This window comes from Cervus elaphus, chromosome 14 (assembly GCF_910594005.1).
Source record: "Cervus elaphus chromosome 14, mCerEla1.1, whole genome shotgun sequence".
NCBI classification, from domain to species: domain Eukaryota; kingdom Metazoa; phylum Chordata; class Mammalia; order Artiodactyla; family Cervidae; genus Cervus; species Cervus elaphus.
The window spans coordinates 65,272,616-65,298,912 of NC_057828.1; the positions used below are offsets into that span (position 1 = coordinate 65,272,616).

The window sequence follows — 26,297 nt, forward strand, 5'->3', positions numbered from 1 at the left end:
AACTAAATAATAAGTGAAGAAACACCCGATATGTGGCACTAACAAATCCATTCCTCAGTCTGTCACTTTCGCCTCTGCTATAAACACGTAGGTGAATGGAGCCCTGAGTTAACCTTATTTCTCTGAACTAGGGATGATACAAATAAAATGTTCTGTCCCTGTGTGTCATTTGCTTTTCCCCCTTTTGATCAATATGTTTTGCCATACTGTGTCCATTTCTGTTTTTGTCTTTGTTTTCTGGATCAGCAGGTACACGATACAATGCAACTAGTCACATAGTTGTGATGTGTTATTTTCTTAAAACAAGATCAGTTTAAGCCTCCCCCAAAGTGCTGCTCTAACCCTGGATCTTCTCTACCTGAGAATCCCAGGGGTTGTCACAGAGCACTGGGCTGAGCTCCCCATGTTATAGAGCAACTTCCCAGCAGCTCTCTATTTCACACGAGGTAATGTATGTTTCAATGCTGCTCTCAGTTCATCCCACCTTCTCCTGGCCCCACTGGGTCCACAAGTCTGTTCTCTGTGTAGAGGACACCCTTTAAGAAGAGTTTTCCTCCCTCTTACTCAGGGTTGCCTGAGTATCCCTTGGGAAAAGATGAAGTTTCCTTTTGCGTACCTGTGCTAAACAACTATTCGATTATTCTCTCAAAAGTATTCATCAAGGTCTGCCATGTAACAGGCAGGGCCTGGGGGCTGGAGAGACAAAGGTGACTACCACTCTACCACCCAGAGCTGGGGATTCCCACTGTGGGAACCCACAGTTTGATGGGGGAAGCAGAAAGCCTGAAAGATAACTACCACACAGGGAGACAAGTGTGAGTAGAAAGTGTGTGGCCAGGCTGTAAGGCTGAGTCCAGTGTTGCCCGCCACCAAGAGTCAACTTTGTCTGATAAATCTAAGGGAGCGGTTGGCCTGGTTAGGAGCTGATTAGACTGAAGGGAAGGGACAGCTTGAAGATGTTTGGGTTGGAGGAACAACAGGAAGGAACAGTCCTGGGGTGCAGAATGGGGCATGGGAAAGAAAAAATGTCTTCTCTCTGACTTTGGCTCCCTGCCTAAACTCTACAGACTCATTTCTGAGCCTGTGGACAGAAAGCCTGCAGGCAGAGAGGGTAGGGCTCAGTGAGCCCCTGGATAAAAGTCATGTCACTTTGAGACAAGGGTGAAAAACTGTGGCGAAGAAGAAGGGGCTTTTCTCTGTGTCTTTAGGCACCGAGAGAGCAGCTCTGGCTGAGAGCAGCTCTGACAGTGGCTGAGAGGAGACACTGCCCCTCAGTGGCCTCATGGCAGAGGACACCAACAAGGAGCTGGAAGACTAACAGGAAAAGATGGGAGGGAACACATCAGAGGTACCACATGCCTTCCAGGAACACCGAGGGAGACGTGGAGCGAGGGCTGTCCACTCCGCAGGCGGGTGCAGGCACAGCCAGTGCAATGGGAGTTCTCACCACTAAGACAAGCACCATTACCAGCAGTGCTGATGCATAGGTAAAATTTCAGGAAACAGAGGTTCAGTTCAGTTCAGTTGCTCAGTCGTGTCCGACTCTTTGCGACCCCATGGACTGCAGCACGCCAGGCTTCCCTGTCCATCACCAACTCTGGGAGCCTACTCAAACTCATGTCCATCGTGTCAGTGATGCCATCCAGCTATCTCATCCTATTTTGTCCCCTTCTGCACAAAAGTTACGTGAGCACCAATAAAAGCCCTTATTTTCTGGCCACAAGGTTACGCAGAGTGGAACCTACACTAGTTAGTAATGGATCTGACAGGTAGACCTATAGGAAGTCCAAGATTAGTAACAAGAGGAGATTCAGACACGACTTTGGGGGTGGGGGTGGAGACTGGGTGACGCTGAGCAGGAGTTCAGCCAGACGCGGAGAGGGGCTGATGCAAAGCTCTGGGTGGAGGTGCTTCCAGGAAGATGGAACGAAAGAAGACGGCCCCGAGGCTGTACACAGACTGGAAGGCAGATGACCAGACAGGAATGTTCAGAACCAAATTTGAAAAAGGACTTCTCGGAAGTAAATTAAAAATTAAACCAAACACAAAGACAAAACCTAAAAAAAAAAAAAAAGAAAAGAAAAAGGACTTCTCTCCTGAACTAAACAAAATGAAATTCTATCCACAAGCACATGGTTCAATGGAAAAAAGAAACAAAATCTTCAAACAGCACTAAAAGGCATGTTGAAAAATAAGTCCCTCCCTTCCTCAATCCCTGTTGCCAGGAGAAATCACTGATACCACTGGCATACACTAGTATAAAACAACCAGAGAGTTGTTAAAATTCTTAAATATTTCCTCTCAGGTTGATAAGCAGCCACTGCTTCAAGCCCATAAAGTGCTGCCTGCCCAGAATTTCAATCAATCATTAATGGCTTAAAGCTTAGATTCTCGAGGGTCTCCAGCATCCTTCCAGCTTGAAGGCCAGCAGCCATCCAGCTTGTCAATGCCGAACCAGGTAAATATTCTGAACACCACTGTTATCCTTCCAGATAACCTATTCGCCTATATAGGCATATCCCCACACACATCTTTACTTCTTTTAATACAGATGGAAGAACTGAACACTGTTCTGTGTTCTGCGTGTTTTTCACCTGCTTGGCCCACCTTTACAAATGTAGACTGCACGTATTTCTTTCAGAGCTAACATAATTTAGCTACAACTAAGCTAAACTGACCTGAGGAATGGGGCACAGGAATAAAGAGTGAGATTCTGGAATAACTTATGGGAGCTTTCCAGTAGACCCAGAACTTGGCCAATGGATACAGTGGAAATACCACTGAAAGCTGGAATCTGAGAGTGCTGGCCTAGGAAAATGATGCCCTGATGGCTTGGGTAGAGAGAATGAGGAGGGACAGGGCCAGCAAAACCTCCCTAAGTCTCCCTCCAGGGACCATATGGGCTCCTGCCCCTGCTACCAGCTGACAGAGGGGACCTAAGCTTTCCAGAGTTTGAACTATTAGCACCTAAATTCAGGCCTTACCCAGAATCAAACCAGTCTTGGCTAAAAATATATTAAACTTCAAATCACACTTACCTCAATGAATTCCTTCCAATGAATTTCCTTCCTTTCAAAAGGGACACATAATAAATTTTCCTCATAAAACAGTCAAAATATATTTCTCCTAACTGCTCCGTCTTCATCTCAAATGAGAAAAGAAGCATAGGGTTTTTTTATTCATGAGGGAGAAAATACTTACAAACTAAACTTGAACCACATTTTTAATTATCCTCTACATATCAAAAAATCAAGACCACTGAATATACCTTTTCTTATAGTCATCTTTATCATTAAAGCACAAAAGACTACAATTTGCGGGGGGAGGGGGGACATAATTTTTCATGTCTAGCTTTTATGTTTCTGTACATCTTTTTTTTAATATTAAGAGGCAAGGATTAAAGAAGATTTAAAATTAAAGATGTCATCTGCATAGATTAAGGGGCCAGGAGAATGAGGAAATGGGAAAAGGAAAGGATTAGCTAATATTTTTATTGTTTACTGATATTCCCAGAAACTTTCAGTCCAGAAAGGAGTCATCAAAAAAGTAATTTCCGTTGATAGACTGTCACCTAGTGGTGAATTTTTACTTTACACATAATATTGGGTTGGCCAAAAAGTTCTTTTGAGATTTTAAAACTCAAAAGAACTTTTTGACCAACACAATAGAAGCAGTTACTGAGTTTGGGGATGTTTTGGAAGACACGCTTATTTCTCTTTGAGATCCCTGGGGAATGTTAAAGACTATCGTCACAAGGAGAATGGACTCACTTGTATGCTTCTCAAAGACCTCATGATCAGGTGGCATAGTGGTAAAGAATCCACCTGCCAATGCAAGAGACAGAAGAGACACATAAGATCCCAAGGTTGGATCCCTGGGTCAGGAAGATTCGTTGGAGTAGGAAATGGCAGCCCACTCCAGTATGCTTGCCTGGAGAATCCCATGGACAGAGAAGCCTGGTGGGCTATAGTCCATGAGGTCCCACAGAGTTGGACATGACTTGAGTACAGACATATGCAATGACCAGGTAGACAACAGCAATGTAGGCTGAATATCTTTCAAAAGGGAGTCTTGCCTTTGTAATTATTTGAAGATTATCAAAGAAGCCCAACCAAGTAAAATTAATATTATTGTATTTCTCTTCTGCTTTCAACCTATGGCATGTTCATAAGTCACCCTTGCTAGCAGTCAAACAAGGTCCAAATTTTCAAAGGGTTTTCCTCTTATTAGGTGGTGACAAAACATGTGTGCAACCCACTGGTACATCAGTCTAAAGACAGAACAGAGAATGTCCAAGTCAGCAACAAGGCAATGTTCCCTGGGTTTAATACACACCAGGAATAATCCCCTCCCTACTCTCAGAAGGGCATTACTCTTTTTGTCCAGTTCCTGTGTCCATCGGGCTCCCTAGTTTCACATCTTCTGTGCTGACACCATCACTCTTAACCACAAAGGTCCCTCAACAAAATATTAGCAAATAAAATTTGACAAAATATCAAAAGGATCATGCACTATCATCAAGTGGGAGTCATTCTAGGTACACAAGATGGTTCAACATCCACAAATCAATGTGATACACTACATTAATAAAATGAAGGAGGGACTTCCCTGGTGATCCAGTGGTTAAGAATCTGTCTGCCAATGCAGGGGACATGGGCTCAATCCCTGCTCTGGGAGGATGCCACAAGTTGAGGAGCAACCTAGCCCATGTGCCACAACTACCAAGGCCCATGCACCCTAGAGTACACGTTCCAAAACAAGAGAAGCCACTGCAATGAGAAGCCCAAGCACCGCAACTAGCAAGTAACCTCCACTCGCGACAACTAGAGAAAGCCCCCATGCAGCAACAAAGACCCAACACAGCCAAAAATAAATTAATTAATAAAAACTAAGTAAAATGAAGGATAAAAACCATATGATCATTTCAATCGATGAAGAACAAGCATTTGACAAGATGCCAAATGAACTCGGTGACTAAATCACCAACCACCACCAAAATGAACTCCAGCTTTTCAACCAGGCCCTCTGACATACCTGAATGGCCAGAACTTCCAAGAGAATTTTCATAACTGTAAGCTGGTTATAAATTCTTTCCTCTGAATGGAAACAACTCCAGCTCACCTAAGGATATATCTATTTCTGGTCCACAGTGGATAGCAACACTTTAAGATACAACTTACACTCTTTCCTTCCTAGATGCACCCTAATGTAGCACATTCAGAAAGCATGTTAGCTGTCTGAAATCCATTTCTTCTTTTCTAATAAGGCAACTGTGATATTTTGATCTATAGTAAGAAATACATATTTGGTCTTCATTCAGTTCCTGGCATGGAGAGCCTAACACCCTTGGAATTTCCTAAGTGATAAGAGCCAATCATTGCAGATAGTGACTACAGTCATGAAATTAAAAGACGCTTGCTCTTTGGAAGAAAAGCTATGACCAACCTAGACAGAATATTAAGAAGCAGAGACATTACTTTGCCAACAAAGGTCCATCTAGTCAAGGCTATGGCTTTCTAGTGGTCAAGTATGGATGTGAGAGTTGGACTATAAAAAAAGCTGAGTGCCGAAGAATTGATGCTTTTGAACTGTGGTGTTAGAGATGACTCTTGAGAGTCTCTTGGACTATATCCAGTCAATTCTAAAGGAAACCAGTCCAGAATATTCATTGGAAGGACTGATGCTGAAGCTGAAACTCCAATACTTTGGCCACCTGATGTGAAGAACTGACTCATTGGAAAAGACCCTGATGCTGGGAAAGACTGAAGGCAGGAGGAGAAGGGGACAACAGAGGATGAGATGGTTGGATGGCATCACCGACTTGATAGACATGAGTCTGAGCAAGCTCCGGGAGGTGGTGATGAACAGGGAAGCCTGGGGTGCTGCAGTCCTTGGGGTTGCAAAGAGTCAGAAACAACTGACCAACTGAACTGAACTGAACTGGCCTCTGTTCACCAGTACTGAATAGAAACGAGAAGACAGAATCTGAAGGGGTAGAAAAGAATAGCTTTATTACTTTGCCAGGTAAAGGAGGACACAGTGGGATCCTGCCTTGCAAAACTGTGTGTCCCTACCCAGGAGGATCTGACTTGGAGCCTTGTAACTCCCAAGGGCGAAGTCTCTGACAAGCTGAGGGTGTGTGCAGGGCATCAGGTGATGGGTCTCCTAATCTTCACAAACTTCTCATTAATCTTGCCTCAGGTGATTCTTTGGCTGCTTCTCCCTTGTTTAGCAACTGCTCATATCTGCTCTTTGGAACTCGAGGAAGGTCATGGAGGCTGGAGTCTTGCGCTCTGTGCTTAGTCTCTCAGTCGTGTCCGACTCTCTTTGACCCCATGGACTGCAGCCTGCCAGGCTCCTCTGTCCATGGGATTCTCCAGGCAAGAATATTGGAGTGGGTTGCCATGCCCTCCTCCAGGGAACTCTTCCTAACCCAGGGATCGAACCCAGGTCTCCCACAATGCAGGCGGATTGTTTGCCATCTGAGCCACCAGGGAAGCCCAATTTCTTTTGAGAAATGGGGGACAAAAAAGAGGCCTCCATGCCCTGGGGCCCCACAAGGCCCCACTCCACTTTACTTGGAGAGTGGTCAGCCTGGTGAGGGCATGAAAAAGTCTCCTTACGCTCTTTCCATGCCTTGCTGTAAATATCTCTTCCATTTGGCTGTGCCTGAGTTGTATGTTTCTAGTAAACTCCGGGAGTTGGTGATGGACAGGGAGGCCTGGCGTGCTGCGATTCATGGGGTCGCAAAGAGTCGGACACGACTGAGCGACTGAACTGAACTGAGTTCTGTGAACCATTCTAGCAAATCAATCAAACCCCTCCTGGCACAAATATGTTGAAATTGGCACTAGCACCTTTCAGCAACCTCACAAGAAGAAAAAGGCAACCTTTTGGGGAAATCACCCTTTACTCAGCCAGTTCAGGAGCTTGTGATATGACTCCACATCCTGCTCCAAGGGCGGAGCCTGTGGCCATTCTGATCAATTACAGTGCTCCAGAGTCCCGAGCTCTTTTCTCTGAATCACCGAGTTTCAAACCTGAGTTATAGTGAACAATATACGATGCAGAACTCCAATATATTTTTTAAAAATAAAGAAGGGTTGAAGGGAGTCAGTGCCTGCAAGCCCCACCCTTCTGGCCTCCAGATGGACAGACACTGTGCTCTCTGCACCACATGAAAAACAAAGATACGGTCCTCGGTGCCTGCGTGGAGCGCCTCACAGCGGTGCTACAGGGCAGAAAATACAAGCATATAAAAAAGTTAATGGGGAATATGTGTAACTCTATGGCTGATTCATATCAATGTATGATAAAACCCACTGAAATGTTGTGAAGTAATTAGCCTCCAACTAATAAAAAAAAAAAGTTAATGAAGGTGATTAAATAACACTGGATAACAAGAGACGAAATGTCACAGAGTCCTTGCCACTCATCAGAAAAGCGTCAGGGTGGGGAGTGATAGGGAGTTTGGGGCAGACATGTACACACTGCCATATTTAAAATGGATAACCAACAAGGACCTACTGTATAATACAGGCAACTCTGCCCAATATCATGTGGCAGCCTGGATGGAAGTGGGGTTGGGGGAGAATGGATACATGCATATGTATGGCTGAGTCCCTCTGCTGCTCACCTGAAACCATCACAACATTGTTAACTGTCTATACCCCAATACAAAATAAAAAAGTTTTTAAAAAAGAAAAGTGTCAGAGGACTTTAGGCTGCAGTGTGGCTTTTTTTTCTGCCTCTCCCTTCTTCTAAGGCCTACTCAAGTGTCTAAGATTGAACTTAGGTGTCACCTTCCCCTAGGGAGACCTCCCTGAGACTCTCTTGCCTCATCATACACACATTTACAAACATACACACATACTCAACCAGTCCACATGGAGTCTCCCCTCAGTGCTTCCTAATATCTTTACACAGGTCTATATATATATGTATTTTAATAAATGGCTTTCTCACAATTCATAGTTGAGGCTGTGAGTTTCTTCAGAGCAATTAGTGGATATTGGGATATGCACACCTCTCCCTCATTCTAATGAGACTCTTCCTATCCAACCCTCTTTCTTTCCTTCTCCTTCCAGAGGTATCAGAGCTCCATGACAACCTAAAGGCTCTCCCTGCCTTCCCTTGCTACCTCCCTCTGAAAATCTCCTGCACATCAAATTCCACGTTAGCATCTGCTTCTTAGCAAACCCTAACACATTATAATAAGGAATTGCCAGGTGGCCCTAGTGGTAAAGAACCCATCTGCCAATGCAGGAGACCTAAGAGATGTGGGTTCGATCCCTGGGTTGAGAGGATCCCCTGGAGGAGGGCATGGCAACCCGCTCCAGTATTCTTGCCTGGGAAATCCCATGGACAGAGGAGCCTGGCAGGCTGCAGTCTACAGGGTCACACAGAGTCAGACACGAGTGGGGTGACTTAGCACATAAGTGACTTAGCATGCATGCACCAAATTTATATAAACATTTATATATTTATATAAACAAACATATGCTAAGTCACCCCAGTCGTGTCCGACTCTCTGTGACCCTATGGATTGTAGCCCTCCAGGCTCTTTTGTCCACGGTATTCCCCAGGCAAGAATACTGGATTGAGTTGCCATTTTCTTCTCCAATAAATATAGTTATCTATAAAATATTCATATCAAATAGATTCAGAATATTGGCTTATTGGCTGGCAATATTAATCCTACTGATTTACATCTTTTGGGTACTTAATTTTTCATATATTAAAGTGTGACTTTGAGGGCTTCCTTGGTGGCTCAGTGGTGAAGAATCTGCCTGCCAACGCAGGAGACATGGATTTGATCCCTGCACTGGGAAGATCCCACATGTGAGGAACAACTAAGCCCGAGAGCCACAACTACTGAGCCTATGCTCTAGAGCCTAGGAGCTACAACTACTGAAGCCTGTACACCTAAAGCCCGTGCTCCACAATAAGAAAAGCCACCGCAATAAGCAGGCCACGCACCACTAGAGTTGTGCCACTAGAGAAAAGCCCAAGCAGCAACGAAGACCCAGCACCGCCAAAAATAAAAAGAAATAAAATTTTTAAAAATTTCTTCAAGTGTGACCTTGAAAAAAAAATACTAACGTTGTCCCACTGGGATATAATATTCTTTTTAACATAATGACTCAAACAGATGTAACTAGGACTCTTCCTTCCTTCCTTTTTTGCAGGATAACACAGAGTAGCAGTTAGTAGATCAGCTCCCACATGACCTGAGATCAAATCCCAACTCAACTGCTCACTGGTTCTATGTGTTAGTCACTCAGTCGTGTCCAACTCTGTGCGACCCCACAGGCTGTAGCCCGCCAGGCTTCTCTGTCCACGGAATTCTCCAGGGAAGAATACTGGAGTGGACTGCCATTCCCTTCTCCAGAGGAACTTCCCAACCCAGGGACTGAACCCTGGTCTCTGGCCTCACAGGCAGATTCTTTACCACTTGAGCTACAGGGAAGTCTATAGCCTTTGGCTGGTTGTATAGCCTTTGGCAAATCACTTAAGCTTTTTAAACTCCTGTTTCTGATCTTTAAAATGGGAGGATGCATCCTCATCTGAAAAGTATGACTTTTTAAAAAATGGTACCCACCATATAGGATTGTTTTATGAATTCATGAATGAATTAATTTCTGGTGCAACGTGCAATGAAAGACCTATCCTAATGATTTAAACGCACTTTGCAAACTAGAAAGCACTTCAGGAAATTCATTTTTCCTAAATGAAATAAGCATTGCCCGTTGTCGTTCATGGAAAACTGAGGTTAACTCACATCAGCAAGAGAAAGCTGAGGGATTTGTTTATGGTTGTGTTTCTGATTTATTAACACAGCACTTGATATTAGAAAATAAACTCTCGACATTTCTACAAGTGGAGATATTTTGGTTAAAAATACTTTTTCCTTTCAAAATTCTTTCCATTGTTCTCCAGAATAAGCCAGAAAAGCTGTTGCAGTAGTAACAAATCCGTCTTTAATATCCATTCATCTCTTTTTTAAAGCTGGAATAGAGTGATTCACAACATTGCATTAGTTTCAGTGAATCAGTTATACCTGTACATATATCATTTTTTTTTTTAAGATTCCTTTCCCATTTAGGTCATTACAGAGAACTGAATAGAGCTCCCTGTATTATACAGTAGCTCCTTATTAGTTATTTACTTTATATATAGTAGTATGTGTCAATCCCAATCTCCCATTTTACCACTCCCCCCTGTCCCTGCTGGTAACCGGCAAGTTTGTGTTCTATACCTGACTCTATCTCTGTTTCATAAATTAGTTCATTTTACCATTTTTTTTTAGATTCCACTTAAACACAACGCTTTAGCCTGGTGGCTTAGAGGTTAAAGCGTCTGCCTGCAATTTGGGAGATCTGGGTTTGATCCCTGGGTTGGGAAGATCCCCTGGAGAAGGAAATGGCAACCCACTCCAGTATTCTTGCCTGGAGAATCCCATGGAGGGAGGAGTCTGGTAGGCTACAGTCCACAGGAGGGCAAAGAGTCGGACACGACTGAGCTACTTCACTTCTTCATACGCAACATCACATGATATTTGTCTTTCTGACTCACATCACTCAGTATGACAACAATCTCTAGGAGTAAGTCTTTCTCACAGGAGAACCTGCGGGGTTGGGGCAGCAGCAGGAGCTGGAAGAGCGCGGAATCCCCAAGGGGCAGGCGGTGTTCTCAGCTTCTAGAAACAGCAGCCCGAATTTCCAAATCCAGAACCACAAAATACCCGTTGTGGCAGGGCCTCGGGCAGAAGGCAGGTTAACACAGAAAGGAGCCCAGGAGGGGAAGGACTGGCCCAGCAGAAGAAAAAGAAAAGATAGGTGTGGCTGCAGCTGAGGGGAGATGCGGGATGAGCGCGCGTTCGGAGAACCCAGGTGCAAGTTCCGATGCTCGCCAAGTGCTGTGGAGCCGGAGCTGCGCGCCCGTGTGCAGCCAGGCCCCGGCGTTGGCGGGGACACCCGGGGACGAGGGAACTCCACCTGTGCGCCCGGCCTTGGGCTACGGGCGGCGCTGGCGGAACTGCAGCTCCCGGGCCGGGCGGGGCGGGCACGTGGTGCGCGGCCGCCGCGATAAAGAGCGCGCCGGGGCGCCGGAGCGCAGCGGCGCAGGCGGACTCGCGGCGGCTGGGTGAGCGCGCCCGGGCGGCGTGGACGGACGGACGGACGGACGGACGCATGGAGACCGACAGACAGGGAATGAGCGCAGAGGGGTGTGGGGGAGTGGACTCGGGGGTGGGTGAGACCGTGACGGCCGGACACAAAGGTCAAGGCCGGGGAGCTGGGGAATGGAGCCTGGGGAAGTGTGAACGCTACACCCTCCCGGCCCGTGGCTAGTGTCCGGACGGACAGACGGACAGATGGGGAGGGACCCACTCCGCTAGGTTCTGTCCAGACCGCAGAGCCGGGCTTCAAGGATCCTTTTTTCAAAATGATCAAAGTCAGCCACTGGGGAGTTTAGGGATTAAGTGTGATACAGCCCCTTCATTTGATGGGAAGCTGTGTTTCTGCATTTTTGTTTGTCTGTTAGTTCTCTATTTCTGTTTTTATCTTTCCAAGTGGAGTGATTCTCCACGCCTAGAACTGCATCCTCCTCGTCCTCCCCCAGCGATTTTTTTTTAACTTTGCCCTTTTAGGAGAGCTTGACTTAGGCAGCTTGAATTCTTTGCACTAAGGATTCTTCTTGTCAGTGGATAGAGGTGTTAAGATTTCGAGAGTAATAGGCCCTCCCCAAGTGAGGCCTGTTATTAACTAATGACATTCTAAATACTCCTATTTACAAAATATGGATCATTCTCAGTTATCATGGTTGTGATTTTTTTTTTTTTTTTACCTCCATCTCTTCCTGAAGCAGTTTCACAGTTTACAAAACCAGCAAACTTTGCTCATTTATTTTCCCTTGTGACTCAGCTAGTGAAGAATCCGCCTGCAATGCAGGAGACCTGGGTTCGATCCCTGGGTTGGGAAGGTCCCCTGGAGAAAGGAAAGGCTACCCACTCCAGTATTCTGGCCTGGAAAATTTCATGGACTGTATAGTCCATGGGGTAGCAAAGAGTCACACAGACTGAGCAACTTTCACTTCACTTCCTGAATCATTTTCATGGTTTCCAAAGTCAGCAAACTGCTCATTTATTTAGTGTATTGTTCCGCACAAAGATAGATTTTTGAACCCTTCCTGCCCCAGATGGCTTACACTGGAAAAGAAGAGCCAGAACTACTTATCTCTGGTGTAGTTTTTAGTGAAAAGCAAATGTTTGCGGGAATTCTAAAGAGTAAGAAATTATTTTCATTTAGGGGATCAGAGAATGTCCTCTCATATTTAAGGTGAGTTCCAAAAGTTGATTATACTGAAGGGGTTGAAATGGGAGATACTGCCATTCTGGGTGGTAGAACAGGCGAGCCAGGACAAGGTAGGTTGCAACAGAGCACCAGGGGCCGGTTGGACTGGTGTGCTTCAGGTGTGGAGAGATCTCTACAGAGACCATAGACCAGGAAATTGGGTATTTGTCCCATGGAAGTGGGAAGAAGTTAATTAGTATTTTCTGAGCAGGGCAAAATCAAGATCAGAAATGTCTGAGCTACTAGGTTGGTCTGGTAGCCTGCCTATGTTGAAGAAGAGAGTTGGGGTTAGGACAGTGATTCCCAACTCTTATCCCAAGCCCCATATTTTTTAGCAAAGCAAGCTGTATTTAAGTGCACTTAATTTGAGACATAGGTAGATAAGTCTATCTTGCCAGTCCAGGCTTTTGACCATCCTAAGAATATCCTTGTAACTGCCCTAAATATGAAATAAATGCAGCTAAAAGCACAAGAATCTAGAGTGTATGGCCTCTAGGATACTTGATATGGAACCTAGCTCTCTGAACTCTTTTATCTCTTGAAACTTCTTGAGTCCCTTTAATGTGGAGTTGTGCCCACTGGTCTAGATAAGAGGTAATTAACAATGTGTAAGTTATGAGAGGGACAGTAAGGGAAGCGGGAAGGATTGCAGGGAAAGAAGATAACAGATAGAAAGGAAATGACTTAGTCCCTGAATAGAAGATCGTAGCCAGTGTTGGGGAGGTGGTACCGATGGAGCTGAGACGACAGGAAACAGTGCTGATAAAGGAATGCTGCCTAGTTTCTCCTGTAGTCAGCAGACAAGACTTCATGGAGGGGGCTGAACCTGTACTTGCTATGTGCGTGGCAGCCTGGCACTGTTAATCACCTTACAAGACTCAATTCATTTCATTCTCTCAGCACCCCTATGAGAAGTGATTACTGTTATCCCTGTTTACAGAAGGGGGACCTGAAGCACAGAGAGAGTAAATAGCTGTCCCGAGGTCACCCAGCTGGTAAATGGTGGAGCCAGGATGTGGGTGCAGGAAGTCTGACTCCTGACCTAGAGCTCTAACCCCCCTACTGTAAAGAGAAAACGAAGACATTAGACGATCAGATGGCAGGTTTGATTTAGGCTGTCCTGAGTTGAGATTCGTGCAGAAGGACCAGGTGACTGTGTGCAGTGGACACAGCGTCAGCCTCATTTGGTGCTCAGACCTTCTGGGGTAGACAGGGTCCTGTGTTCCTGGCCTTGCATTTTCCCCATGGGCCAGGTGATTGATTACATTTCTCTTTCAAAACTTCCAATAGGATTTAGTGTCATCTTCAAACTAGGAAAAGTCAGAGAAATCCTAGTATCCTTTATATCTGGTAAGGTCCTCCTTTATTGCCCTTCAGTACAGAGCAAAACTACTGGAAGGCTTTGGGCTTTATTTCAGGAGCAGAGCTCACCAGGGATGTATCTATTTGTAAGGGGAGGTATCATCATTGTCCAGGCACAAAAACAATACGTTTTGCTACGTGTACCCTTTCATGTTTTTGTCCTTGTTCTGCTCTGTTTCTAGCTTCAAGAGCTCCCTTCAGCCAGGAAGTGATCTCTGTACTCTGGAAGTTTATGCTCCTATTTGGGGAGATGAGATTAACAGTTATGAAAAATGAACACAGTAGGATAGTCCATAATATTACATTATGTGGGTCAAATTTAAGCACAGTGGGCATTGGTGTTTTGGGGTTTTTTGGTGCGCTAGGTCTTCGTTGCTGTGGGTGGACTTTCTCTAGTTGTGGTGAGCAAGGGGAGGCTACTCTTCCTTGGGGGTGTGCGGTCTTCTCATTGCAGTGGCTTCTCTTGTTGCGAAGCACAGGCTCTAGTTGTAGCTTTGGGCTCTAGAGCACAGGCTCAGTGGATGTGCACACGCTTAGTTGTTCTGCAGCATGTGGAATCTTCCCGGACCAGGGATCGAACCTGTGTCCTCTGTGTTGGCAGGTGGATTCTTACCCATTGCGCCACCAGGGAGTCTGGCATTGGGTTTTTAAAAGTGACCTCACAACTATAATATACTCTCTTGTTAATTATAGACATCACTACATTTTCACTAAGCCAAACATGTTTTGTATCAGTTCAGCTGCTCAGTCGTGTCCGACTCTTTGCGACCCCATGAATCGCAGCACGCCAGGCCTCCCTGTCTCAAACTCATGTCCATTGAGTTGGTGATGCCATCCAGCCATCTCATCCTCTGTCGTTCCCTTCTCCTCCTGCCCCCAATCCCTCCCAGCATCAGGGTCTTTTCCAATGAGTCAACTCTTCGCATGAGGTGGCCAAAGTATTGCAGTTTCAGCTTTAGCATCAGTCCTTCCAGTGAACATCCAGGACTGATCTCCTTTAGGATGGACTGGTTGGACCTCCTTGCAGTCCAAGGGACTCTCAAGAGTCTTCTCCAACACCACAGTTCAAAAGCATCAATTCTTCGGCGCTCAGCTTTCTTCACAGTCCAGCTCTCACATCCATACATGACCACTGGAAAAACCATAGCCTTGACTAGACGGACCTTTGTTGGCAAAGTAATGTCTCTGCTTTTTAATATGCTATCTAGGTTGGTCATAACTTTCCTTCCAAGGAGTAAGCGTCTTTTAATTTCATAATTGTCACCAAATACTGTCTGATTATATTTTATTTTCTTCTTCAATTGTTAGATTTTGCATGTGTGGCTTTAAATTTTCATGTCCTCCAGCTCAAAAATTAATAGTGCTTCTATAACTAGTTAAATGGCAGAGGTGGGAGATGAACCAGGTAGCCTCCTGTGGAATCTAGGCTTTTAACCAGGATGCTTGATGCCTCTCATTGCCTATTTTGGGCAACTTCTTGGCTTTTTTATGCTGGTTATGAACAGGTACATTCTCTGCCAGGTGGTGAGGGATCCTTTTACCCCAAATGAGTGTTTGCTAGGTTCGTTGTCTCAGCAGAGATCTCTGTGGAAGTCATCATCCAGCTATAATCTGGACACCTCATTCAATCACTCACATAGAGAAGAAAGTGAAGTCACTCAGTCATGTCCGACTCTTTGCAACCCCATGGACTGTAGCCTGCCAGGCTCCTCTATCCATGTGATTTTCCAGGCAAGAATACTGGAGTGGGTTGCCATTTCCTTCTCCAGGGGATCTTTCTGACCCAGGGATCGAACCCGGGTCTCTCGCACTACAGGCAGACTCTTTACCATCTGAGCCACCAAGGAAGCCCAATCACTCACATATCCATCACTTTTTAATTGAACACAAGGTGTCCAACAGAGCACTCAGTTTCAGGGAAAGTAAAGACAAATGAAATCTATTTCCTGTCCTAGGGGAGCTTGGTCTAGTGGGGAAGAGGTGAATGTAGTATTTGTGATGTGATTTACTAAAGCCAGGGAAACGGAAAAACTGATTAAAACTAGAAAATGAAAGGATAGTTAGGTAAATCTAAAGATAATTATGTAGCTCACACTGAAGACTTTTAAGGCTTAAATACTGGTCTTAGGGGAGATTCTTGCTCAACCATATGAAGTTATGAAGAGAGATAAGACTGTCCCTTTTCTCCTGACCATATTTCAACTTGAGTAATGTTATTTGACCTTGCTGAATTCGGTTCATATTCTTTCTTCTGCTGTTTTTAATCTCTGCTCTCTGAGGTTTCAGATTGCCTTGGTCATCTGTATAGATAAGCCGGGAGTCCTTTCCAATGGTATTTCCCTAGAACATTACTCTCTCTTATCCATCTCTCCTGTCTTTAAAATACAGTTTCCTCCTTTATAGTGTAAAGCTCTCACATTTTACATTCCTCTCATTTGCTCTGTGTTTGTACACTTGTAAGCATTTTTCACAGTTCTGAACTGTGTAGGAATGGACTTTGCCCCAGAGTTTTATCATTAATTGACATTTCTTGAAGACAGGAAGGACATTGTATGTCTTCCAGACATTTCAGCAGCTCGATGGCCTCCCCAAAGAAGAAGCTCCAAGGTCTTGTTGCTGCGACCATCACGCCGATGACCGAGCATGGGTAACTATGGTTTGGGACTAAAGGGAACTCCCTCCACCATAATGATCAAAAGGTCTCTATAGTAGCGGTGGCTTGGATGCTGCAGCTTCCATCCCTACAGTGTCTCTGACCCCAGGTCAGAGAAGAGGTCTCTATATCACAGGCAGTGCAGAGGGAGATGAGATAATATATGGCAGCTCACCTTCCTCCCAGTGTCTGTAGCCCCACAAAGCAAAAGTCTGCTTGGATTTCATCAGAGCCCTGCCCATCCCAAATAAGACCAGTGGAGTTGGGTGAGGAAGATCTCATTTTAGCAGGATTTGATATCAAGCTCTGGCCCCTAGAAGTTGTGTCTAGACTGTTCATGGATGTGATGAAATGTCCTACCCTGAAGAAAGTGGGGAAGGTTTCTGCCACATGGCCCCCTTAGGCATGTTTTACACACTCATTTCAACATTGGTTAAATAATGGGGAACTTGCAAAAGGGAGGTAATAACAGATGATTGCTGAGAAATTGTTACCCAAGCAAGCATTTTCCAGATGAATAGTATGGTGGTACTAGCAGAGAATGGTCATGTGCCCCGGGCATCCATGAGCAATATATAAGTCCTCCCTGAACATTACCATTAACACAGTGGGGATTCATCCGCCTTCTGGATCTGTTTTTGATGTTAGAAGAAAAGCTTCTCCTTTCTTCCTCTATTTAATTGCAGCCATACCTACATTATGAAGTTATGAGTATTAAAATGAGAGAATCCATGTAATAATGTTTAGCACAGGGTCAGCATGTGCTTAGGTTAATTAGTTTGAATTGCTGTTGTGGCATAAGGGATAAATGAAAGATGACATATTCAGTAAGCATTTAAATAAGACTTTTATGTTTTGGGTCTTCTGTTACTGAATTTTTACAAACCTTAACCCTATCCCTTTAAAGTGGATGACATTTCTTATGACATTTACTCTTTTTAATTCAGAGTTGGCCTGATACTGAAGTATCACAGTTTTCCCTTAGGTCATTGGAGTTCAAACATTTTAACTTCTAAGATTCTCAAAAAAAATCACATCTTTACTAGGTCTAAGTAAAATTCTTGCTGAGATGGCATGGTTAATAGCAATTCTTTTTTTTTTTTTTTTTTTCTGTTGCCTCTCCATTTCCACAAGCGCTAAGAAAGGCTGAAGTCAGCTCTTTCTCGATGTGTCAGCTCCTTGTTGGGCAGATAAAACAGCAATCATGTGATTGCACGAGCAGACAGGATTTACTTCCTGTTATGGAGTAAGATCCTGTTTGCAAGCTCAGAACACTGCATCTGGTTGGTGCTACTTTAACCTTTTTAATCAGATCCCTCTTAGCCTAGAAGTGGCTTCTTCAAAGTCCTGCTTGTTCATCTGGAACCCTCGGAGTGTCACTGTGTTCTCACTCTATCCTGTTGTTTTCCTGGGACACCAGGACCCACACATATTAGAGATAACTAAAATGACTCTGTTTTTCCGGATCCTTCTGTTTCCCAAATACTTCTAGCCCTGTTGCCTTCATTCATTATTTCCTCTTTTTTTTCATGAATTCTTTTCTCTTCTAGGACCCTCACTTTCCTGAAGTGTGAAATAAAAATGTGTTTTTAGAAGGGCCTTGTAAAAAATTAAATCAAAATGTGTGTAAGTACATGGTACATAGTAGGCATGTAAGTTTGGTCAGTTCCCTTTTCTCTCCATCTTTCTGCTCCATCAAAACATTCCTATAGCTATGAAGCAGGTTTGGAGAACCCACCAAGAGCAGGTAGATATTAACCTACTTGCCCACACGAGAATCTGTTTTTCTGACATGTTTCTAAGAGACAGGACAGAAAGAAGAACCACATGGAATCTAACACCTAGAAATTCTGCCCCATGACCTACCAACATAGGAGTTTTCGTAACCTGGATCTTAGAGTAAACCATGGCCTCCATAATGCAGAATGGCTGAAGATTCTTTTTTCTTCATAATTCTAGTGGTTCAACTCTGAATATAAGTTGATGTCCTAAAGTGAGGAAGTTGGCAGGAAAAAAACATGGTTAAATAGATTTTAGTTAGAGTATCTGGGTTCCTAACCCCCAGCTCTGACACCACTAACTATCTGACCCTGGGGAGCTCTATTCACCTTGTAAAAGTTCTCTCATATTTTGTAAGGAGACAGAATTCAACCACATAATCTCTTAAGGCCCATTCAAATGCTAAAAGTCCGCAGTTCTCTGGTATTAGGTTTTTAGGGATAGTGTGGTGACCTCCATTAAGTAACAATTTCTGAGTACCTGCAACTCCAGTCCATCCTCCACACTGTAGTTCAATGAGTTTCCTCATAAATAAATATAATCATTTAATGGATATGAACTTGGGCAAATTCTAGGAGATGGTGAGGGACAGGGAGGCCTGGTGTGCTGCAGTCTATGAGGTCACAGTCAGACGTGACTTGACGACTGAACAACAACAAATTAGATTTACTCTCTAAGAATCTCTCTGAATTCTGTTTTGTCTAAGCCTTGCTACTCCCCTGGTCCATGGACCATTAGCTCCAACATCACATAGGAACTTGCTAGAAATGCAGTATCTCAGGTGCTACTACATAACCACTGAACTAGAACCTGTATTTTAACGGTGTCCCTGAATGATTCTTTAGCACATTGAAGTCTGGAAAGAACTGGTCTGAAGGTTAAAGCCCAGAACCTGGGATGACATAGGAAGTCCTTTACAGTCTACCTTTCCTACTGCATTTCTTTTCTCCAAAACATCTCATCCCCTTTCTTCTCTGTGTGCCTTTACACATTTTGTATCCTCTGCCTTTTTCTACCACCATCCTCTCCTTTCTGTGCTCCATTTGAACTTGTCTATTCATCCATCAAAACCATCCCCTGGTTATTCTTCTCCAGTTTCCCTAAAAAGAGTATTTATAGAGTCCTTCCTCTGTGGCCTCATAGCACCCTGTGCCTACCTTTTCATATTATATCACAATTATTTGTTTATGATAATTATTATAATAATTGTTTGTTACATGTGTGTTTCTACCAACAGATTTTTTTTTTTTCTTCAATCTGGCTATACCAGGTCTTAGTTGTAGCATGTGGGCTCTTCTATCTTTGTTTCAACATGTGGGCTCTTTAGTTGTGGCATATAAACTCTTATGTTGCAGCATGTGGGATCTAGTTCCCTGACCAGGGATCAAACCTGGACTCCCTTCACTTGGAGCCTGGAGTCTTAGCCACTGGACTAACCAGGGAAGTCACCCAACAGGCTTTGTGCTGCTTACCCTCATATATAGATATTTATTGGGTACCAGACACTGCATAGGGACTGAGCATATATCTTATTTATCTTTGAATCTTCAGCATTTCACACAGCATGTGGTAAATTTAGTTAGCTGTAATTTCATGAGGAGAGGAAGCTAACATTGATTGGCTGAACACTATGTATTAGTCTTCATGCGGGGCATTTTAAAGGACACACTCCATTTAAATCTTCCCGGCAACTCAGAGAGGTGTTACCTCTGTTTGTGCAGTTGTTGAAACCAAGATCCTAAAGATTAATGCCTAATTGGAAAGGAAGGTCAATCTTTACCTAGCCCTATTCGTGTCTTTTTCTACATTAGAGTGAAGGACTTTTGTTTTCCTTAGTTGCTTCAAGGAATCACTTTTTCCACGGGGCAAGTTCACAGTCATTAGAACAGAGAGTCCATTTCAGATTGGCCAAAATGTCTGGAAAAAAGTTGTGTTTTATTCCCTCGAAGGCCCTGGACTTCCTCATGAGAATCTTTACAACACCCTTTAGTAACAACAAACCTGTTACACAGCTAGTCAAAGGGCCCAGCCCACTGGAGATGGATTTGTGTAGACTGTTGTCTTTGTAACTGTTGTGGGAGACTGAGTGACCCAGATTTCCAGAATAGGATGCTTTCCGCCTCTGGCAGGGTGAGGTCATTATTAGCCCCTGCATGCTCCTCTCTGAAAGGAGTTTTTAAGTAACCGGGTAGTTATTTTGCCAAAAAGGATGAGTAGCTTCCATCTGATTCTGAAAGCTGAAGTATACATGGACTAGTGTTAGAGTGAACGTGTTAGTCACTCAGTCATATTTGACTCTTCGCGACCTCACGGACTGTAGCCTTCCAGGCTCCTGTGTTCATGGGATTCTCCAGGCAAGAATACCAGAGTGGGTTGCCATTGCCTTCTCCAAGTGATCTTCCGGACCCAGGGATCGAACCTGGGTCTCCTGCATTGAAGGCAGATTCTTTACCTTCTGAGGCACCAGGGAAGCCCAGGAACAAATTAGATTAAACCAAAAGAAAGCATATCAAAGTGAGTACAGTGCCTACCAGGCCTCGGTCACCTGGAGCTCTAGAGGCTCCTCCTTGCTGAAAAGGCCAGGCCTGCTCTTGGTGTGTGAGTATGTGGCTGCGGTGGAACTGGGGAGATGTTGAGACTTCAGTGAATGTCTGCAGGAGCCACTGTGTCTGAACCCGTGACTCCAGCATAAGCTATTGCCCAGAGACTTTATTTCCGGTTTCCAGTCCGTGAGTGGAAAGTCCCTGGGGCCTGCCAGAGGTGTTTCCTGCTTGCATGAGTAGGTGGACATCACTGGTCAAAACTAGAGCTCCTGTCACACAGACAAAGCCCCTGCTGATGGTTCCTGCACCTCAGGACTTTTTCCAGGTGGGGAAGAGCTGACGGAAGCAGCAAGGAGCAAGTGTGTTGTAAAGGTGTGGTTCCGAGTGGTCACAGATGTCTGAAGCAGAGAGACTTCAAGAAGTTGAGCAGGTCAAGCTGACCTAAATGCGAGTCCTGAGATGAATTGTCTAAGCAGCCATCTCCCCCATCTTAGAGTCTTGCTCAGTGAGACTGAGAGGCCAGGATTTGACGTTTGAGCAAGTGGGGCAGGGAGGGGTAGTGTTAACGATGCTGGGACATGAGCCATTATGGAAAGCGCCTGCTCCCCTTGCAGGCCTCTTAACTACATTAAAGCACGCCTTTGCCCAAGTGGCAGCTTGGACTGGTTGTCTCTCACGCATTGTGGGCAGTGGTTGCCTAGGCATTCTTTGTTTTCATCTCTATTGTTCTGTTTCCTTTGACAAATACCCTTTGATGTCTTTGTTTTCTATATGCCTCAGATATTTTGGTTTCTTTTTGTTTTTTTAAGGAATAATAAGATGAAAAGAATGTTAATAAGGTTAAAATTAAATTAGTATTCTCTGGCCCCACTGACAAAAATGCAAAAGTACTAGCTAACTCATATCAATACTTAGTTTTCTTGTCAACCATGCATTCTGCAACATTTAACACACCCTTGCCCCACTGTTTTCCTTTGTATTTTCATTCTCCATCCTCCCCACCTATATTTTGATTGAGAACAGGTCACTTTATCTGATCTGTCATTTTCTAGATTTTTAAACTCAATATGATTTTAAGGAAAAGAGCCCTTACTACCTGAAGTATCAGATCTTTACAAGGTCAGTACTTTTCAAACTGAAAAGCACATACAGATCATCTGGAGATCTTGTTACAGTGCAGATTCTGACCAGGAGAACTGTGTGGCCTGGGACTCTTCATTTCCAGCTAATATAACCAGATACTGATACCGCTGTCCCTCAGATGACACATTGAAAGACAAACTGATGCCAAAGTTCCTTTCCAACTGTTATTCCCCTTCAGTTTAACACTAACATATATAAATGGCTTTACGCCTTCCTCTATTGTCATAAATATTAAGTGCTAAATTCTTCAATTACTAAGATTGTATTTTCTTACTTCCTAAGAAATGATTGCTTCTAGCCACATGGAAAATGTTAAGTTCTCATTTACCCACACCCCAGCCCATCACTCTTCCCCAAAAGGGCAAAAGATAAGTAATTATTTTTTAAATATTACTTGTGAAAAAAAAAATATTACTTGTGATGCAGTTTAAATGTAAAACCTTTGTGGATAGCTAATAAGGTTTTGCTCACATCATTGAGGCACATGTGGCTGAGTAGAGAAGAAAAGAACCCAGGTATCATTCAGAGCAGGCCAAGAATTTCACAGTCTGGTTGGGTGGATTTGAATAACGATTAACAAGAAAGAGCAGTTTATAGTCACGGTGGCTCAGCTGTTAAGAATCTGCCTGCCAAGCAGGAGATGCAGGTTAGATCCCTGGGTCAGGAAGACCCTCTGGAGGAGGAAATGGCAACCCACTCCAGTATTCTTGCCTGGGAAATTCCATGGACAGAGGAGCCTGACGGGCTACAGTCCATGGCTTCGAAAAAGAGTCAGGTACCACTTAGCGACTAAACAATAACATGGATTGAATAATCTAGAAAAGAATAAATGTGCATTCTTTTCTGATTTTTTTGTGTTTTTCAGAGAAATCAACTTTTCAGTCATTGGTCGGTATGTGGACTATCTTGTAGAGGAACAGGGAGTGAAGAATGTCTTCGGTAAGTCATCTTTAGGGATTTCTCTACATATCTCGAGCTCAGTCCTTGGAAAGCAGATTACTAGCCTGGAGTTCACAGTGTTATTGTGTTATAGATTATGGTTGAGCCTGGCTAAGCAGTATAAAATTTGTGAATTTTTAGGTTCATCAATTTTAAACCTAGAAGATGATCAAGAGATTATCTAATTTAGTAGTGTGCTTGAGATAGGCCAGGAACTGGGACCTTTTACCAGAGCACTTGCACCTATAGCAACAGACTATAAAAAGACTATAAGGGACTAAATATCGCTATGCACATGTGTAGTTGGGGCTAATTATGAGCAATAAGATACAGAAAGTCACGAGCCAGTGGCCACTTCTGAGATGCTGGGAGCAAAAGCAGGGTGCTGTACATGATCCCTGCACACAGCACACCGAGGGAGTGGGCAGACCATCTGTGCTTCCTGCCCAATCCATGGACCGCCCTCTTGTGACCCCCCTTTAAGGACCGGCTCGCCACTGTGGGGAGCGAGCAAGGTGCCTGTTTCTGGTTCCTCCTCCCTCCGGCTGCAACATGAGCCGCCGTAAAGCCTTGCCTGAAATTCTCTTCTGGCCTCTTACCAAATTCTATTGATTAAAGAGTCCAAGGACCCAGGTCTATAGACGGAGGTCGTTTTAGATCTGCGGTACCCACCATTGTCTTTGTAAGTAAACACCACTTAGGACCGCCGGGACATCCCAGTACTGGGTGGTATTGGTTTTCCTGCCATTAAACCCACATAGAGAACTTGCCTGGTGTGTTCGGAGACTTGCCTGAAACCTGGGCAGTCATCTCTGTCTCCATTTAAAACACTTACTCTTTATCCCTGAAAACAAGGACAGATTTGTAATTACAAGTCGTGCCTAACCTTCCCGGTCCTTTTGATAAGATGAAGATGAACAAAAGACTGGGTCTGAAGGGAAAAATGGAAACATGGCGTCACACCACTGGCTCCAGACTCCGTCCTCGGGTCTGTCTCCGTGTCCCTTCCTCTTGAGCAGGGGTTTCTGCCCCTGCACTTCCAGCGTTGGTGCTGGGGGAGTGACAGGTATCTGCTGGTCCCCCTGACTGACTCTCTGTTTGGAACAGTGAACGGCACGACGGGAGAAGGCCTATCACTGAGCATCTCGGAGCGCTGCCGGGTCGCGGAGGAGTGGGTGACGAAGGGGAGGAACAAGTGAGTGGCTCCATCGAGATAAACACCCTTGTCTGCCAGGGCAGCAGAGACCACAGCTCTATCCCAGATGACACAGCCTCCCTGCCTTCCGGCCACAAGTCTGACCCAGGGTCAGCTTGTGGGGAGAGGAGTTCCCTTCCTTTCCATGTGGAAGGGCAGCAAGACACACCCGGCTCCCGGAGATCCCATCGGGTAACCAGAAACTGTCTCTGGTCTGTCTACCAGACCAGTCCCTCGAGGGCGGCGGGGTTCCCTGTGCTTGGACTGAGGGGCAGAGGGTCCTGGTGATTGGCTGCTGGCCCTTCTGCGGAGCAGCTCAGCATCCTTCCTATCTCAGGGTGGGTCCTATTGCTTCCATCAGATCTTGTCTCTGTAGATGACTCCGCGTGCTCTCTGTGGTGCTTCCTATCATAGTCTTAGGGAGCTTTCTGCGTCCTCTGAACTTCAGTGCAATGATGGATTTTTGTCATAACACTCAATTCGTGCCTTGGTAAAACCAACAGGACTGCATTGATTCAATAAGCACATCCATGAACCAAGTTTGGTTCGTTGTCTGTTACTTTGTGTGTTATGCACTGTGCTGGCACTGGGGATATAAAACAGGATCTCTGCCTTCAGGTTGCTTACCATCCAGTGATGTTAGACCCTGAAAAATAACACTGATCCTTCTGACAAATAGTGCAAACAGGGATCAGAGTGATTGACAGTGCCTTAGATTGGAGGTAAGTCTCCAATCCTTAAATGGCTTTAGAGCACCTTGTATGCATGCTAAATCGCTTCAGTTGTGTCCCACTCTGCAATTCTATGGACCATGGCCTGCCAGGCTCCTCTGTCCATGGGATTCTCCAGGCAAGAATACTGGAGTGGGTTGCCGTGCCTTCCTCCAGGGGATATTCCTGACCCAGGGATCAAACCCGAGTCTCTTATATCTCCTGCATTGGCAGGTGGGTTCTTTAACACTAGTGCCACCTGGAAAGCCCTTGGAGCACTTTGGGCACTCTGAAATTGTACGCCAAATTTGAATGTCCACATAGGCATTTTCTGTCAGTTTTCAGCTAATTTTCAGTCAGATCCTGGGCCCCAAACAATTAAAGACCACGGGTGGAGTGAGAAGAGGAAGGCTAAGGGTAAACATTAAGAGAAGCACCAGAGGAAATTCCCTAGTGTTCCAGTGGTTTAGGACGCTGTGCTTCTACTGCCGGGGTGCAGATTCGATCCCTGGTCGGGGAACTAAGATCCCATATGCCTCCCAGCGTGATCAGAAAAGAAAAGCACCAGAAATGGGAGGATAGTAAAGTAGGCACAGACAGAAAACACTCAAAAGGAATGGAGGGAGATTCAGAGAGAGTCCTGTCACTGAAGGAAAGATGGTCTTGTAGAGTGTCCAGAGAACATGGAAATTAAGAGCAGGGCTTGGAGGCCAGACTGCCTGAGTCGGGTGCTAGCTCTGCCTCTTAAAGCTCTGTGAGCTCAGGCTGGTCTTAGATGCCCTGTGTTCTTTCTGTCAAGCAGGAATGTTAATAGTACCCATCCTATAAGGTGACGATGAGGGTCCAAGCAATGCCTGACACAGTGCTAAGTATTATATAAGAATTCACTAATTATTTGCAGTGGGTGCTGTGTCCATTATATCATTTGTTTTAATAATTGTTAGATGTTGTGAGAGTCTGCAAATGGAGGATTGAGAAGGCAGGAAATGACCAGTGACCTCAAAGAGAGCAGAGCCCATCGGGTCACTGTCACAGAAGCAACTGCAGAGAGGGTAGAATACAGCAGACACCTGGAAGGGGGACCAGTAAGGGTAGCTTATTCTCACACTCGAAAAACATTTGCAGGTGGGGACTTTCCTGGTGGTCCAGTGGCTAAGACTCTGAACTCCCAATGCAAGGGGGCCCAGGTTCGATCCCCAGTCCAGAAACTAGATCACACAGACCACGACTAAGACCCAGCACAGAGAAATAAATTTTTTTAATACTTATTTTAAAAAATGTGCTGGGATGTAGGGAAGGAGAGATAGAATAATGGATTAGAGAGGAGGAAGCAAGATGAAAAGAAGGGTAGTTTTCTTTCTCTCAGAGTAGGAATGTCTTAAACACATTTCCATGCTGAAAGGACAGTGCCATTGGAGAAGAGATAAAGAGAGTGGAGAACCAATGCCTTTGATGGAAGATCTCAGCAGGGCTTGAAATAAAACCAAATGTAGGTAGAGTAGCTTTTAGGAGACAGGTAAGAAGCTGGGAGGAACACACAGAAGGGGACACAGCTAAGCACAGAGGTGAGGAGGAGGAAAAGGGAGTCTGTGTACAGAAGTGCCTTTATCTTTGGTGTCT

General features: G+C 44.7%; 1 protein-coding gene across 3 annotated transcripts in view; it reads left to right on the top strand.

Moving 5' to 3' along the window:
- Positions 1–11,050: 11,050 nt before the first annotated feature.
- NPL (N-acetylneuraminate pyruvate lyase) overlaps positions 11,051–26,297 on the top strand; it is a 38,922-nt gene continuing 23,675 nt past the window's right edge. The window contains exons 1-4 of one of the 3 annotated variants that reach the window (XM_043924272.1): positions 11,051–11,145; positions 16,279–16,362; positions 22,699–22,772; positions 23,880–23,967. In XM_043924272.1, coding sequence (XP_043780207.1) covers positions 16,295–16,362; positions 22,699–22,772; positions 23,880–23,967 — 230 coding nt within the window. In that variant the 5' untranslated portion in view covers positions 11,051–11,145; positions 16,279–16,294. Of the gene's footprint in view, positions 11,146–12,237; positions 12,339–16,256; positions 16,363–22,698; positions 22,773–23,879; positions 23,968–26,297 lie in introns of those variants that run through there. The other 2 variants (XM_043924270.1, XM_043924271.1) reach the window with 2 other exon arrangements.